General features: G+C 39.0%; 1 protein-coding gene across 6 annotated transcripts in view; it reads right to left on the reverse strand.

Moving 5' to 3' along the window:
• Positions 1-17,362, reverse strand: part of KAT2B (lysine acetyltransferase 2B) — a 69,413-nt gene that overhangs the window by 7,171 nt on the left and 44,880 nt on the right. For 2 of the 6 annotated variants that reach the window (XM_075125756.1, XM_048838549.2), the window contains exons 10-17: positions 15,848-16,056; positions 14,650-14,776; positions 10,575-10,685; positions 8,736-8,879; positions 3,787-3,901; positions 3,031-3,067; positions 2,697-2,760; positions 2,515-2,599 (exon numbers count right to left, since the gene is read on the reverse strand). In XM_075125756.1, the coding sequence (XP_074981857.1) occupies positions 2,515-2,599; positions 2,697-2,760; positions 3,031-3,067; positions 3,787-3,901; positions 8,736-8,879; positions 10,575-10,685; positions 14,650-14,776; positions 15,848-16,056 (892 nt within the window). The remainder of the gene's footprint in view (positions 1-2,514; positions 2,600-2,696; positions 2,761-3,030; positions 3,068-3,786; positions 3,902-8,735; positions 8,880-10,574; positions 10,686-14,649; positions 14,777-15,847; positions 16,057-17,362) is intronic. The other 4 variants (XM_075125754.1, XM_075125753.1, XM_075125752.1 and 1 more) reach the window with 4 other exon arrangements.

Below are 17,362 nucleotides of genomic sequence, written 5' to 3' on the forward strand. Positions count from 1 at the left end.
TCTCTACTCTTTAGAATGACCACACCACACCTTAAGCCTGTGGTGGCAGGGGCGTTGTCTGGCTTGCTGGGGGAAGCACTACACCTCTTTAAGGGCAGAGGCATGGACGTTGCTGCAGATTCAGAGCAGGTTAGCCTGGGCACGCGGACTCATCCCCCACAGGTGACCAGAAGAGTGGGGCGTACATAGATGCAAGACAAGCAGGAAAAGCTCTCTTTTATCCGGACCAGGCAGAGCAGCACCCACCCTCCCAGCCATAAAAGTGGTGAAAGACCAAGTTTGGTCAGGATCTATTGTGGGCACTGCACTAAAGGCTCCTTTCTTGGGGTGTGGGTGTGGGAGATTGGAAAAGCAATTTTTCCTCACCACCAGATTGGCCAAGACAGAGTGTGTGTGGGGGGGAGGGGGGTCACCTTCCCCACAGCACATTTGGGGGGTGGGGGTGGGTGCTTAGTTGAAGTGAGCATAGAACAGGAGTTGGTTGTGATGTCGCAACTCATTCTGTAAGCCTGGGACGAATGCCCAGTGCATGTACTCTGCAGGGAGAGAACACAGTGATCAGATAAATGGTTTGGTAAAGGATTTGAAGGAGGTGTTTGTTAAAAGAGCAGAAACAGGAGTGGGGCAGAAGGGGAGGCGCCTATGATTGGCACGACAGGGAGCCAACCAGTCCCCCCCTTGATAGCCCACTTTTACCCTCTGTCTGGCCCAGCAGGGAGCAAACACTCCCACCCCTTATATAGCCCACTTTAACCCTCATTCGAGGTGGGAGGATCTTAAGGACCCAGCAGCCAGTTGGCTGGGGACCAGGATGAAAAGTGGCGGGGCTGATGGAAGCCCTCCCCCGACCCTATGCAGACACTGAAATGGTCATAGAGTTACCTGGACTGTACACTTTTATCTGCCGGGTGCACCCAGCCAGTTGTTAATAAAGTTGCGGCCTAAATGAAACCACATCCAGCGTCTCCTGTCCTTTCGGTATAGCCAAACAGAGGGCTTTCTTTGCCCTACAGACTGATTCACACAGATACCAACAGTGGTCTCAATGAAGCTGTGTTCTGTTCTCTGATCACAAGAGAAAATGCCGTGACTTGAAGCAGTAAGAGAGGGAGGAATGATATTGTAAGGCAATGAATGCATAGTTTGATTCAGTTTTAGTTCTGTAGTGCCACAAAGCAAATAAGCATTAGTTTAGAACAGGATGGAATCACTATCTAGGACTGTAAAGCATAGCAGCCAAAGGCAATGTAAACATTCAATTTTTTTCTCATTAGCACTTGTGTTGCAATAGAAGGGCCATAAAAAACACACACCCTGATTTTCAAGTTCTCAAAATAAAAATGTTGTAAGACTGGTTATGATAATTAGCACGTCTGCTGAGCTTAAACTGAAACAAGCACTTGATTTAAATTTAAATTACAAGTTAAATGAGTGAGGAGGAGGGACGGACAGGAGGGCAGGACATAATTGGGGCCAAGTCAAGAGACCATCACTCTGTTGCCCCTCCTGCTGACCAGAGTGGGGGAGGAGGTGTGTGTGTGTGGGGGGGGGGGATATTTATACCCAGCCAGTCACAGAGAGGCCCTTTTTTATGCTGTTTGTGGTTTTTTGCCTTCCCCACAGCAGGTCTGGGACACAGTGGGGCAGAGGGGATAGGTTATAATGTTGCAACTTGGTACACAAAACTTGCAGCAGATGTCCAGTGCAGGTAATCACTATGGAAGGGACATGGTTACTGGATAAAATGGACTGGAAAAGGATTTGAAGGAAAGCATCCCTTAAAGGAGCTGAGGAAGGGGGTTTGAGGCTCCTTCATCTTGCATAGTAGGGAGTTGACCTCCTTCCTTTCATAACTCCCTTTCACCTCAGGCGAGGGGAGAGGTCTCAGCAGCATGATGGCTGGGACCAGATTGGGTGTTATGTAGAAATGATTAAGGAAAGAATGAGGACTTGCGCTGTAGAATTTACTGCCAGCTACTCCCAGATATTTCAAATGAACAAAGTTTCGGCCTAATGGAACCACACCCATTGCCTCCTGTCTTTCTTCCAGCACAACTGGACAACAGGACCTAGGCTTCTAAGTCACTTAGGTGAGTCTGGAAATGTTGTCTCTGGGTTTTTTAAAAAGTTAGATAAAAATACACAACAAAATATGCAATGACAAATTACCCTTCGTGTAAGATCAAACCTCCAAAGGTTTCTTAACCCATACAGTCAGTTAAAAGGTGCTGGAACAGACCCAGTTTAAGAGGTTGCTGGGAGCCTCTCAGGTACTGTAATATTTTGTGCTTTCTTACAGGAGTACATAATATAGATGCTTCACTGAGGTTACGAACTATTCATACATTTCAACTGAAAGCAATATATTTTTGCAACTGCTGAGTTGCAAACTATCGCACTGCAAGCAATACATTAGAAAACGTTTGTAATAAATCTTGATGACTATACTTGTCTCACATGTCTCCAGCTAGAGAGATCTGTAAGTTTATACTTTAAAAATGTTAATGGCATTACCCATGGGAAACCTTATAACTTCATAATATCCAGGAGCTTCTGTTCTCTTCACAGGTTCCATGAAGGGCCAAGCGCTTTGATGGCTCTTTGGTAAAGAAAAAAGTAAGGTATCTAATATGGAAACTCCATATTGGAAATCATTTCAAAATCTTTAAAGTAGGTAAACTAAAACTAATACCCACCTTCACCTGCTGCAGGATGGTTTTTAATGTGCTGTAAAGCTGATCTGGATCTTTGGGTTCTTTACTTGAAAGAAAATATTAACAAAGAAGATAAGCTTTATCTCTTATGTTCATTTTCTACAATGCTATACATTTCATAAGAGCAACTCACAAATTTACAACATTTTATCACTAATGGAAAAATAAGACCCAAGAGCTATTCTACAGCAGCTTCCTTATCTCCGTTTTGTGATAGATGGAAAGAAATATTTCAAAGTTACTCAGTTTAGAGACGTTTGTTCTCAAAGGATTCCCAAACTGCTTCATCATTATCCTTTGTCCAAGCAGTACTTACCCTCTGTCTTTTCCACTTGGTTTCCAGCCAGTCTCTCCTGCACACCAACAAAATTAAACATTACATGAGAACTACTTCAGGTTGAAAGTTAATATGAATCTAAAAAGTTAATAAAATTACAGTACTCCCTCAATAAAACATTTTCTAAAGACTAATCCTAATAAAACTACAGCACTCTAGCTCCCACCCCATTTAATTTCCTACATACCACACATTCAAGTATACTGTAACATGCTCTACAAGGAATGCACTGGTTTTTAAAAATTCTTTACCATCTTTTATCATTGCATCTAGCCTCTTCTATGTAAAGAAAATAGAAGTAAAAATGATTCAACACAATAATTTCCTATGGACATAAAATATATTACACAGACAACTGAAAAAATAACTGGTTGTAGCTTTGTTGTGCCCTGATTCAAATCAGTATCTATTTAGCACAGGACTGTATTGTGGTCTAGAATTGTAGACATAAGATGGACTCAGAGGGAAAATGCCGATTGCACTGTGAAGCAAAACAAAGGGGGCAGAATTAAATAAATGTATGTAGAGAAGCACTACACTAGAATACCTTAGGGAAGTCTCTAAGCCAGAAGTGAACAATTGTACTAGAAACAGATCCAGCCTGTCTTATATCAGATTAATAAGATAATTGAATCCTGTTCAAAAGACAATACTTGGCAAATTCAAATTTCTCTAATCTTGGGCCTTGTCTGTTTTGATGTAGCTCCACATTAACAAAGGGAGGTTGATACATACTAATTCCAGGAATGCTTTCTATAGGAATCTGTCGTACTCCATCTTTGAAGCAGGAAAGGCCAGGATAGACTTTTCGAATCTGCGCTTGTTTCCTTTCAATCAGCTTTTTAATGATCTGTAATAATATTGCAGAGAAAAGGGGGGGACGACACAATTTTAGTTTTGAAAGTCAAGGAAAGTAGTTGACTGGCTCAAAGGCAAAGTGGTAGAACATTAAAGAAAACCATGGCAGTGAGAAACATAACAGGCCCCTGATCTCACAGAGTCCCACTGAAATCAGTGAGCATTTTGGGTGCACAAAGAATGCAGGATTGACCCCGTCAATAAATGTTTTACTAAATGAGAACACTGTTTATACTCCGATTTTAGAAAAACCTGTTCCATTTCAAAATCTTAAACTGTGGAAGGTGCTTCTACGTTAATGAGCTGCCATTTTACTCATGTTTCCCCCCCAAGGAAGTCTAGATTGTGTCTAGACACAAATTCAGTTCAAAATCTGATGCATAAAAAGGTCAAGAGACTGCCCCAATCGGAAGATAAATTCTATTCTATTTTTTCCCCTTTGGTTATCTCAGTTCTAAGTAATTTGGTTTTCTGCTCTTGATGTACATTAAAATGCTTAACTACACTTTCTCTCTCAAACATGTCATGGTCAAGATGACTGCTTCCTGTTTAATTGTTCTTTTATACATTTAAGACACTTAATATTGGTTATTTACTTACCTTTTTAATTAGTTAGTGATCACAATATCTTTTAAATTACAATAGTTTTCTTTAATAGTTAATCTGGACATTTAAGTCATGTTAATTAGACTTCAAAGACAACAGGTCATCAAGGTGATTTGGGATTTTTCATTCCTCCCAGAACTATTGTTTTCTGTTTATTTACAGACTATGCCAGACAGCAGTGTGTTGGTTCACATTCAGAACCTTCTTCTTTGCAGCCACAGGAGTACAACCCAATTCTTTAAATGGAAGCTTAAATTCTGTACAAGCTGATAGAACTAGAAAAATCTGGATATGGAGCATTTCAATCTATTTCAAACTGAGACACTTCAAACTTCCTTTGAAACATTTTAAACAAAGGTGAGTAGTGAAAACCACATAAAATAACTAAGCACCCAGACCTGTTGTAAAATTTTAAAAAGCACCTAAATGACTTAAGTGTTTAAGTCACCTTTGAAAATAGGCTTAAGGGTGATTAAGGGCTTGTGTACATACAAAAGTTGTATACTTTAATAATACTGGCATAGATAAAGTAGTACAATTCCTATAGTATGGCTGCAATTATGCCGGTATGAAGGTGCTTATACCGAAACACTTAATTCCCGTGTAGGAAGGGGAATAAGCTATACTGGCATAAGGCATCTTTATACCATTATAAATGTACCCACAACAGAGGTGTTCAAGCATAACTACTCTGGGGGGGAAAAAGATCACATCTCTAACAGAAATCGATACAAAATCTGTGTGCAGATCAGGTCGCTTTTGAAAATGTTATCCTTGGGCTGAATTTTTTGAGGTGGGAAAAAAGGATATAGCCTACAGATACCTAAATTGAGAAGAAATCTGAAATTTCATCTGGCTGCCTGATTAGCTCAAAAATATGTTTTGTAATACACAGCATATATGTCAAATTCAAGCTGCCCTGAGGTTCTGAAAGTTAGCTACTGTGCAGAAAAACTTTTTGCTCAAAAGGGCAAAATGTGAGAAAAATCTAAATAGATACAGGTAGTTCAATGTCACGAAATATACTACCATAATCAGATGGGATGACTATAGTTATCTACATCAGGGTGGATTTGATTTAAATCACTAGTCAGGAAGACTTGATTTAATCATGGATTTCTACATAAAAGTGCATTCTTGTTGATTGTTATAGCCTTAATACATATTCTTCACAGGTAGAGAAACTTCATTAAAATATTCCCAAACTGGGTCTCTTTTATGGCCTGCTGCCATTATAGGTGTCATAAATATAAAGGGAAGGGTAAACCCCTTTGAAATCCCTCCTGGCCAGGGGAAAGCTCCTCTCACCTGTAAAGGGTTAAGAAGCTAAAGGTAACCTCGCTGGCACCTGACCAAAATGACCAATGAGGAGACAGGATACTTTCAAAAGCTGGGAGGAGGGAGAGAAACAAAGGGTCTGTGTGTCTGTCTATAGTCTGTCTTTGCCGGGGATAGACCAGGAATGGAGTCTTAGAACTTTTAGTAAGTAATCTAGCTAGGTACGTGTTAGATTATGATTTCTTTAAATGGCTGAGAAAAGAACTGTGCTGAATAGAATAACTATTTCTGTCTGTGTATCTTTTTTGTAACTTAAGGTTTTGCCTAGAGGGGTTCTCTATGTTTTTGAATCTAATTACCCCGTAAGGTATCTACCATCCTGATTTTACAGGGGGGATTTCTTTATTTCTATTTACTTCTATTTTTATTAAAAGTCTTCTTGTAAGAAAACTGAATGCTTTGTCATTGTTCTCAGATCCAAGGGTTTGGGTCTCTGGTCACCTATGCAAATTGGTGAGGCTTTTTATCCAACATTTCCCAGGAAAGGGGGGGTGCAAGTGTTGGGAGGATTGTTCATTGTTCGTAAGATCCAAGGGTCTGGGTCTGTAGTCACCTAGGCAAATTGGTGAGGCTTTTTACCAAACCTTGTCCAAGAAGTGGGGTGCAAGGTTTTGGGAAGTATTTTGGGGGGAAAGACGCGTCCAAACAGCTCTTCCCCAGTAACCAGTATTAGTTTGGTGGTGGTAGCGGCCAATCCAAGGACAAAGGGTGGAATATTTTGTACCTTGGGGAATTTTTGACCTAAGCTGGTAAAGATAAGCTTAGGAGGTTTTTCATGCAGGTCCCCACATCTGTACCCTAGAGTTCAGCGTGGGGGAGGAACCTTGACAATAGGTTTTCCCTTCTGGTGAGAGAATGGTATGGTAGACCTCAAATCAGTGAAGGCTACAGTCAGAAAGACCTCAAGACTTCTAGAATATGCTGCTCAAACAGTTTCACTTTTGTTTCTACTTCCAGTCCCTCCCTTCCCACATTTATCTCCAGACTTCTTCTCCTTGTCCAGATCTGTTCCGCCTCCAACAATCTTCTATTCATTGAACTTTTTGAAACTTTGCACTTTTAGAGAGAGGTAAGGGATTGACTCAGTGGTTGAGGTCTTATTTCTCACCACTATATATTAATTAATTTATTTATTTTAAAACATTTTTGCTGTGAACAAGCATGTTATCTCTGGAGACACAAATCCACAGTTTGAGAACTGCAAAACTAAGGATCTCTGATGGTATCTTCTAGACTGAGCACGGAGTCCCACTGGGTAGATAGAAAGATTAACCTAAATAATCTATACAGAAGCCCCTGGAACCCCATAAGATTGGGTCCCTAGTCCATTAACTATTAGAACACATTTACAAAACTTTTCTTAAACATTACATGAATATATTGTCTCATACTATAGAATTAGAATTTATAATCCCTATTCCGTGATGAGATATCCTTGAGCTATAACGTATCTTAATTAAAACTATCTTTAGATAGGTTTTTTCCTCAAAAAGCATTTTATCAAAAAAATCCGATTTAAATTAAAAAAATCTGATTGTTTTGATTTTTTTTAAAAAATCATTGATTTTTATCCACCCTGATCTACGTTATCTTTCCTTATACTTAAATATACATAAAGGAAGAAACAATAGTAAGGAAAAATCTATGAAGTTTTCATGATTTAGATCTTAAATTTCCATTCATTTTGATCTATTATAGATACATTATAGATCTATTACAAGCTTTAGTACTTGAAGGATCCGCAAATTAGCTATTAAGTATACATGCAACTTTAGTCAACTTTAGGTTCCTGGACATCATTTAGAAACCAATGTGTTCAGAAAGACTGAATTTTTTACAAAAAGTTGTATTACTTGGCATCAACTGTAGAAAATAAAAGGGTGAGAGAGAATGTGTGTGAGATTTACACACAGGGGCATCAGGAGAGATTTTTTTAAAAATTAAGACCAGAATCAGTTGTTTTGACTCTCTGTTGTCTAAGAACAGACTGCATCTTCCATTCATCTTTTAAAATAATTCTGCCTTTGAGGTAATGCAATTAATAGCAACTGGAACTTAGAAGGCTAATATGGGAAACAGCTTCTGTCAAACAGAGCAGGCTGTTTTTCAGTCAGGATGTTCTCCTGTTAAAAAGAAATGGCTGCTTGACACAGACACCATTTTACAAAATAAAACTGAAATCACAAGATCTGACCCTGTCACAGAAGGACCCAGTAGCCTTGTGCTTTTTAAAGAAACATTTTTGTGAACATTTTTTGTTTTATCGGCTACCCAACTGAACCACATTTCAGAAAAGCACTTAAGTATGTGCTTACCGGTCACTTTAATGCCAAAATGTTTTGCTGGACCAGGATCTTTGTGTGAAAAAATGATGAACTAGTTAAAGGATATAAATAAGAACTTTCCACTCAAAATTACCATTAATGAATGCTGCAATAACGATTATGTAACTCAAATACTTAAAAAAACAAACACATTTGAAAAATAGATTAAAGCAACCTCACAAAATTTCACACATCTGCTCACCCAGAACGAGTAATTTTATTTTGTGACATCAGTAATATATCAATACTTTTTTCAATGTTATCATTATGTTAACTGCAGGAAAGGAGAATTTGTGCTTGAGAGATGGTAAATTTATGATAATTTTGAGGCCAGATTAAAATATAGGTTTTAATTAATTAAACAAATGCTTCTGTGATATTTTGAATATCAGACACGGGCATGAAAGGAGGTAGATATCTGAGTGCTGACCAAATAAATGTTTATATAAGCCAGCTAGAAATATAAGCCAGCTAGAAATATTTATATAAGCCATTTTAAATGTGTCATTTTTTTAAAAACAGTGTTAATATTAAACAATATCTTATTTCATTATTTACCTCTTTTTGCTTTTTAATGATGACAGAAAATTCAGTGTAGGGAATCCTTGGATTTAATTCACATCCCATTAGAGTGGCTCCTTCATAATCCTTGATATAGCCAACATATTTTGCTTTTGGTACTTTAATATCTTTGGAGAAACCCTAAGAAATGATAAACTCAAATTGATACAAGACAATTTTATGTTTACATTTATGAATTACAATCAGATTCATTACACTGTCAAAATGCCAAAAATATAAAGAGAGAGCTACAGACCATGGCCCCAGTTAGAGCATAAGTAGCTTTACACACAAATAGTCAGTTACTCACGTGCAGGTTCATGGCCCATATCAGGAGTAGAAACTAAACTCCAAAGCGTAACCAGTTATGTTCGGGGGTGGGGGGGGGGAGAATGGAAGCAGGGAGACACACAGTTTTTATTCAAAGTAAGATGTTTATAGATGAGTATGAAGGCAACTTTCAGCTCTATTTCAACATTACATTAAAGGGTCTCAATCCTGCAGTCACTAGTCAGGCAAGGCTTCTGCTGAAGTCAATGAAAGTTTTGCCTAAGTAAGGCTGCTGCATTGTGCCCCAAAAGAACGACCCCCCACCCCATAAAAATCAAGTGCAAAAAATAAAAAACAAAATATAAAACCAAAGAAAGTTCCAGAGATTACAGCATACAGATCTCATAAAATCTGCAGGTACTGGGGACAGAACACCCTACCCCGCCCCAATAATTCCCTGACAAAACAAGGAGGGGGAAGTTTTCCTCCCCTTTGGCCACTTCCTTATGGATTTTCTTAGACTAGCGGAATCTGACTTGTTTTGTTTTTGTTAAAATTTGCCAATATAGGTCCCCAATTCTGCATTTGGGTCTGTCATCACAGACCCCTACACTCACATGGATTCACACTGAAGTTAACAGCACTGTGTATGGGTCCATAGTAGCGGACCCAAAACAGGACTGGTGCTTCAGTGCTGAACTGTCTTTTTAGTTAGTATCTATTTTAAAGAAGGATCAAAGTAAGATTAAAACAGTCTCAGTCACCAAACACTAGACTAAAATTTTCTGCTGGCATAACTCACTGGTTTCAATATAATTTGTGAGCACAAGAGAGATACAAGATAAAGCTGTAAATCTATTTCTGTTCAGTGTGGTAAGAATACTGTATTCCCACATACATCTGTGCTACCTCAAACTCCTTCCAAAAACAGTGATTTATTAAGTGCATGGAGCTGGTAACAGCTTTTTAACATACAATTAGGAAATCAGAAAGTCTGAATTTATCTTAACGAAGTTCAGCTGTGACTTCTTTTTAAAAAAAACACTTAATTGAGAGTATTATGTAATCTGCAAATACAATCAAATTTTTCCTACAAAATACACTGTTCTATAAAGATAGTACCTTAACTTTGGCTAACACAGAACATATTTTGTACATTAAAATAAAAAGACACTACACATTTTACACAGCTGCTTAGATACCACAAGCTGCTAATACATTTTACGTAGGCAATGCCTATGCTAGCACTTATGTTGGCAAATTTTGTGTCACTCGGGGGTGCAAAAAAACCACGCCCGAATGCCACAAGTTTTGCTGGCATAAGTGCTCATGTGCACAGCGGTTACGTCGGGGGGAGACGCTCTCCCGCCAACACAGCTACCACCACTTGTTGAGCTGGTTTTATTATGTCAATAGGGTAGCTCTCTGCCATCAGCATAACGCAGCTACACAAATCCAGTTACAGCTGTGCCGCTGTAAGCTTGTAACTGTAGACCTGGCCCGGCCATAGGGTTTCTACATTTCCATGTCTTACATTGGCTGAAGACTTTTCTTAGGCTGACTTACTTGTTTCTTGAAGTAGCCAATTGCATATTCGTCTGCATACGTGAGAAAGTTGAGAATGTTATGCTTGATGTGATACTCTTTCAGATGATTCATTAGGTGAGTTCCATAACCCTATGTGGAAATAGTTAAGGAAATTCATCTCATGAGAAAAACCTTTTTGGTGTTACATGTATTAGAAGCTATGGCTGTTCTTTGAAGGGAGTATTTCTCCAGAGCTGAACTCAAGGACCTCAGTTATTAGCAAAGACTGAACTATTTACAATACTTGGAAGGTCACATATGTGACCCAATGGACGACACAGAACGTCATAGATTCTAATTATTGATTCACTTTTGATCTAAAAGAAACAACCTCAACTCCCTTGGGGAGTAGTGTGTTGATCTAGAGGTTATTTTTTCAGATAGTTGTAATTTAAGGTGAATATATCTCTATATAGTGTATTTAAGTTAAATATCAAGTGTATAGATTCACAACCTTGGGGACTAACAAAGCTAAAGGTGTTCGGATGCTACAATGATATATCTGAGAAACAGATTCTTCCTTAAGACATACTTTGGTCATGTCACTTACAAAACACTTTGTAATGGCTAGGCAGCTGATGTACTAAGAATGCTGGTTATTATGGTAATCATGACTGTTTCATTGTTACCTTGTCCTCTTACCCCTCTGCTTGTTCATTTTACCCACCTGTTGTTGTTCATCACATGCTAAGATTTTAGGCTTTTTTTTATTCAGGTGCCATCTTTTTATTATATGTGCAGAGCACCTAGCCCAGTGGAGACCTGATCTCTGATTGGGGTCTCTAGGCACTACCACAATATAAATGAATAAATAATGAATAAAGATGTCCTCTGATGCCAAATAAAACAATTCCCAGTCTCATTCAGAAACAGAAGAGAATTATGCAATAATGTAGCTAAAAGTGAATAATCCTACAGGAAAATAAATATGCTATTTATATTTCCAAGCTGTCCTATTCTTTTTCTCTTGCGATGAAAAAGAACTGATACAGACTAAACCCAGTAATCCTTCACTAATGAGACAGAGTATTTTATGCTAACTGGACACAATGTAACTGAATTAATCATTCCTGCTTATGCTGCAATTATTGAGGCAATGGATAAAAAACTGGAGTCTTTTAAAAATGTCTGGGAAACATATCTGGGGTCTCCTTATTTCACTGGAAGATTGGGAGACTTCTTATGCTTTGACATGAAATAGAACAATAAATTACAAAATGGAAAGTACAACATTACTCATGATTCACTATCTTTAATGGCCTCTGGAAAATGGCAACAAAATTATATCATAAATAAATAAATATTGGAAATTTAATACAGAATACTTAATAATGACACATGCTTGGAAAAGCCTGTCACTGTAGGGTATAATACCTTTGCACCAACTTATTTTCAGTGACTACCCTTTAAAAGTTTGGGGCCCTTTTACAGACTTCACATTTAAAATTACAACCCCAGATTATGTACTAAATTGCATATTTCTGAAATGTAAGTAAACTACTAAGATACTTGTTTCGCCCTTCAAAGAGTACAACTGGTATCAAATACGTGATTTGACAACTCATGGACCGTTGAGGGGTCCCAAAAGTTCTTTAGAAATTCTCAGAAGTGCACACGATATAAAGGGATTTTCAGTGTTCAAATTCTATATTCACAAGGGTTTAATTTAAATAGACGAAACCATGATCAAAATGTAATGAAAAATCATTTTTTACCTAAAAACTAGAGATGTGAATGCTAGTCAAGCTTATTTCTCTGTAGCAGAACAATCCAAACAGTAAGTTAGAGACTACGGGTATGTCTACACTGAAATTAGACACTCGTAGCTGGCCCATGCCAGTTGACTCCAGCTTGTAAGGCTCAGGCTAAGGGTTGTTTAACCAGTGTAGACATTCAGGCTCTGTCTGCAGCCTGAGCTCTGGGACCCTCCCACCTTGCTGGATTCTAGAGCCCAGGCTGAATCCTGAACCCAAACATCTACACCACAATTAAACAGCCCCTTCACCCAAGCCAGCTGGCATGGGCCAGCCATGCGTTTTTAAATGCAGCGTAGACATACACTATGACATTTTCAGTGCCCATCATTCTCTGGTCACAATTTAGTGACCCATTTCAAGAGTTCTAAATTATTTTGTCTGACTGCTAACCCTGAGTGTCACATCTGAGGCTTTACGGAATTTTTTTAAAGTAATTCTGAGAATGACATTGGCAATTACATATACCTGGAACATTTTGTCCTAGAGATGATTTTTAATTTAGCCATCTTATTTTATGTAAATTTATTTCTTCAAATTTTATTCATTCTCACAAAAACTTCTGCAGCTGAATATTCATACAGAGAAATTAAGACACACAAGCTAGAATGCACATTGTACATAGAAGTCTCATGCAGCTACTTCAAAACTGTTTCAACTTTCAAAAGCCAAATTTAAAAAAAATAGTCCTCCATCTTACTTAGTCCAGCTATCTGAAAGTTCATAAAGATAGGAAGTACTTTTCAGCAGGAAGAGACCAAGATCCATTTGTAAAGATTTTCTTAGTTAGCTACTGGTGGTGGCCACCTTCCACAGAAAGGAACACAGGAAGCCCAGCTTTCAGATGTAGTTATCTCAAATATATATGTATGTTAACAGGCACCCAGGAGTGTAAAATTGATAATTGTGCACCAAAGTGCTCATGCATATATTGTTTAAGCAGCTACTTTTGACAGTTGGCCTTTGTTAGTTTTATTTGGTTGGTTGTTTTTTAAACCCACCAGAACTGTTACACAAAGTGTGTCAGCACAACTTTGTACTGAATCAGCAAAAGCCATTACACAGTGAACACACATTTTTCTAATTATTTAGTCTTACAAATATACATGTCTGGACTGTTATATTTTATTGTTCAGATCTGCTGAAATGCTGGATGAATCCCCTTGTGACAGACCGCCAGCTAAGAGAGTGAGTGAATCTCTCTCTCTAAAACTGGAGTTTAGTGAATCCAAGACTGAGGGAACACATTTAAGGCTGTAAAAGCATTCAGTTCCCACTCTGCTATTCCTCCACCCTGGCTCTTTGTTTCCAAGAGCCTGAATGTAGCACATAACTTCTGCCAACTCTGTGATGTGAACTCCAAATTAGTTTCATTCTCATCTATAAACACAGTTGACTGAATATACAGCTACAGCACCATCTAAAGGCAAGAGGTTGAAATCAAACAGCAATAATTTTGATTCACCTGAAATCCTCTGTTAAAAGGAAATCTGGTACTGTACTTTTACACTCTTCATTCTTTAAGCAGAGAGGTTCATTCTTCAGGCAATTTAGATCAATATAGCTTTGGCGCTCGGGGGGCGTCAAAAATCCACACTCCTGAGCTCCATAGCTGTGCTGACCTAACCCCCAGTACAGACATAGCTAGGTTGACAGAAGAATGCTTCCATCAGTCTAGCTACCGTTGCTTGGGGAGGTGGAGTTTCTATGGCAATGGAAACTCCCCTTCTGTCGCTCTAGGGAGCATCTACACTATGGGTGACACAGCAGCATAGCTACGGCATCCTAGCTGTGCCACTATAGTGCCCATAGTGTAGACATGGCCTAACATTTAAATACCCTTCAAGTACACACTAGTAGAGTTATACAGCATGCTAGATGCAAGAATATACCCACTTTTTAAAAACTGTATTGTTAACTGAAGTAATTTAAGGTTGTGGTCGTAGCATTACTGTCTCACAAGCAGAATGCCCATTTTCGTTCAACTACGAATGTTACGATAAGCTGATATAAGGCCAGTCAGTGAAGACTGAAGACTAAAGAGCCCAATAATGGGAGCCAACAGATTAGTATGTTGATAGACGATGTTTTTCATTATTCTGAAGGGGGTGGTCCTCAGACCTATAACATTTTTAGGCAGTTGAATTGCTTTGTGTGTTAAATATATTGCCAAGTATTCTTGAACAGGAAAGGGAAGCGAGAAGACGGTGATTCCAAAATTATGACTATGATCCATTAGTGAGTTCTGGCCCCGCAGAACCCAAATAGACTTAATCAATCACTTCTAACATTGTCTTTACCTTGACTTGTTCATTAGAAGTCACAGCACAGAAAACAATCTCCGTAAATCCTTGAGATGGGAACATCCGGAAACAGATACCACCAATCACACGACCATCTTTTATTAATGCAAGGGTCTTGTGTTTTCTGAATGCATAAAATAATGACAGCCTTAGTTCATGGCCATAGCACAGGTGCCATCTTTCCCTCAGAAATTTATTCTTTGCTTTCCAAAAGCAATTATAAATGTCTTTGTTAAACCAAAGAAGTACTTGTGGCACCTTAGAGACTAACCAATTTATTTGAGCATAAGCTTTCGTGAGCTACAGCTCACTTCATCGGATCAATGAAGTGAGCTGTAGCTCACGAAAGCTTATGCTCAAATAAATTGGTTAGTCTCTAAGGTGCCACAAGTACTCCTTTTCTTTTTGCGAATACAGACTAACATGGCTGCTACTTTGAAATTTGTTAAATCAATTGCTTGTATCTATAGAACAGTTGCTGATTTAACTAACATCATGTTCCTCATCTACTGTAAAATGCCTTATAAAGAGTTTTCTTGCCTTTGTCACTATAAGTTATACAGTTATGTTGCATTTCTTATCACGACTGTACCCTGGCTAAATAAGAGATTAACAGAGCTTCAGGACATTCAGCCTTTACTACCAGATGCCTGATTCCCTGTGTGCATTCTACATAGCTTAAGTGATCAATTTCCAGCATAGGTGACCAGGCAGTCAATTATTATAGGTATTTCTAAGCACCTATTCTCAAAAGCATGCAAAAATCAGAAGAAATATCCATTTCAGCAGCACTTACACCATGTGCTAACCATTAAAAGAACAAGACTGCCATCGGTAAACCCTTCATAACTGTCTATGGCAAGGTTCAAGAATTTTATTGCAAACTTCAAGGTCTGGGAAAATTTGCACTGCATCCATTCTCTGCACTAGCCAATAACCAGCTATTAATCGTTAACTTTTATGACAGCAACAATGAAAATTATTTCCAGATTTCTCACACCTTCTGATTATATCTACATTCAGTAAATTTGGAAAGTAGCAACCTGATATATTTGCTAGGCTCAATCTCTGTTTGAAATAATAAAGCAAGCATAGAACAGACATGCTTTCTGTCCTTTTTGTCCTGTAAATTGATCCTTTCCTGTCTATCTACCGCACATTACAGACTCTCATACATCAGAAAGAAGATACTAACGGATCAAAGACCAGGCGTGTAATGTACTCCTTTGGCATTCTGGGAAGCTGATGGGAGAATACGTTCTGTAAGCCAACTAGCCACATCATAATCTTTTTGTTTGGCTTCTGGTTCAGGGAATTTCCAACTACATGAAATTCAATCACTCCCCGGCGCTCCTCTAGTCTTGCTGCTTCATCCCGGGCTGAATGTGCTGACAGAAAGTTAGTCTGTGTTGTGCAAGAGGGGAACAAAAATACATTTGAGAGAGTTTGAGGAGATACGGTCTTAATTTCACATCTATCAACAGGACAATCAAGAAATGTTCTAAGTCTCCCATTCATCCTTTTACAAACAGAGCTGCCTCTGGGTATTAAATAAAAAGTGATTCTGCCAAATAAGCCTGACAGAGTTTTGATTTTATTACTTTCCATAATTACACAATTACTTTAAGAATTTGAAAACAACATTTCATTTTCTTCTAATTTTGCTTCTAAAATCTGACAGTTGTGTGTCTATATCCGAATGGAGTGGAAACTAATACAGCCAATTTGTTTAGCAACTTCTACTTGTATAACACCTTACCATGCCGAAATATTTTTGCTTTTACATGGGTGTAGCGGGACAGTTACCCCACTCTGGTGGAAAAAAGCTAGGCTGATTCCTGTTATAAGGGCTCAGGGAGGAGATGGGTCAGAGTCTCCTCTAGCTGTGGAAAAAGAAGGACCTGGCTGCCTGGGAGCTCAGGGTACCAGGAGTAGAGGAGTGATGGGGAGCTTCAACCTGGCAAATCTCCCAGTTGCGGGCCTTACTAAAGGCCAAAGCAGGTACTGGGGTTGCAGAGGTGCAGCCTGGGGTTAGGCAGAGGCAGCTGGCCCAACGCCTTTGCCGATGATGAGTGGCCTTTACAGACTGCCGTTTGCCTCAGCGAGCGGGGTCTAACTGACAACTGCCAGTAGCCCCTGAGGCAAGGTGGGTGTAGAGGGTTGGGGGTTCCCCTGGGAGGGAAGACCCAGGGGAGGGGGTACTGCAGTAGGCAGAACCCCAGGGTAAGGGGCACCAGGGTCTGGGACGGACACGGGGGCCTGAGGCAGGTGAGACACCAGCCAGCAGAGGGCGTTCCAAAGCTGGAGTTGAGCTAATTCCCAAGACGACCAGCAGGAGGCGCCACGCTGGTGAGTCTTCAACCTCAGCATCAACTGCAATCAGCATCTACTGCGGAAGTCTGAAAATAGTATTTAATTGCTACTCTAGCAATACTGGAAAAAATACTTTTTGTAGGCCCTATTAAAATTGTGGCTATATTTTGTTTTTAAATTTTTAGCTTTATCATAGTGAATTAAATGAACAGGTAATGAAAGCTCATCACAGTTACTCACAGTGAACAAACCTGAGGTACTCCCAACCACCTATCCTTTAAAATGTGATTGAAAAGGTTAAAGATAGTTGTTGGATACTAAAATATTTCTAATGCTGTCTGGGAAACCCACATACTTATTTGCATAGTCAGTGCTCCTTGGAACTAACACACTACAG

This window comes from Caretta caretta, chromosome 2 (assembly GCF_965140235.1).
Source record: "Caretta caretta isolate rCarCar2 chromosome 2, rCarCar1.hap1, whole genome shotgun sequence".
NCBI lineage: Eukaryota > Metazoa > Chordata > Testudines > Cheloniidae > Caretta > Caretta caretta.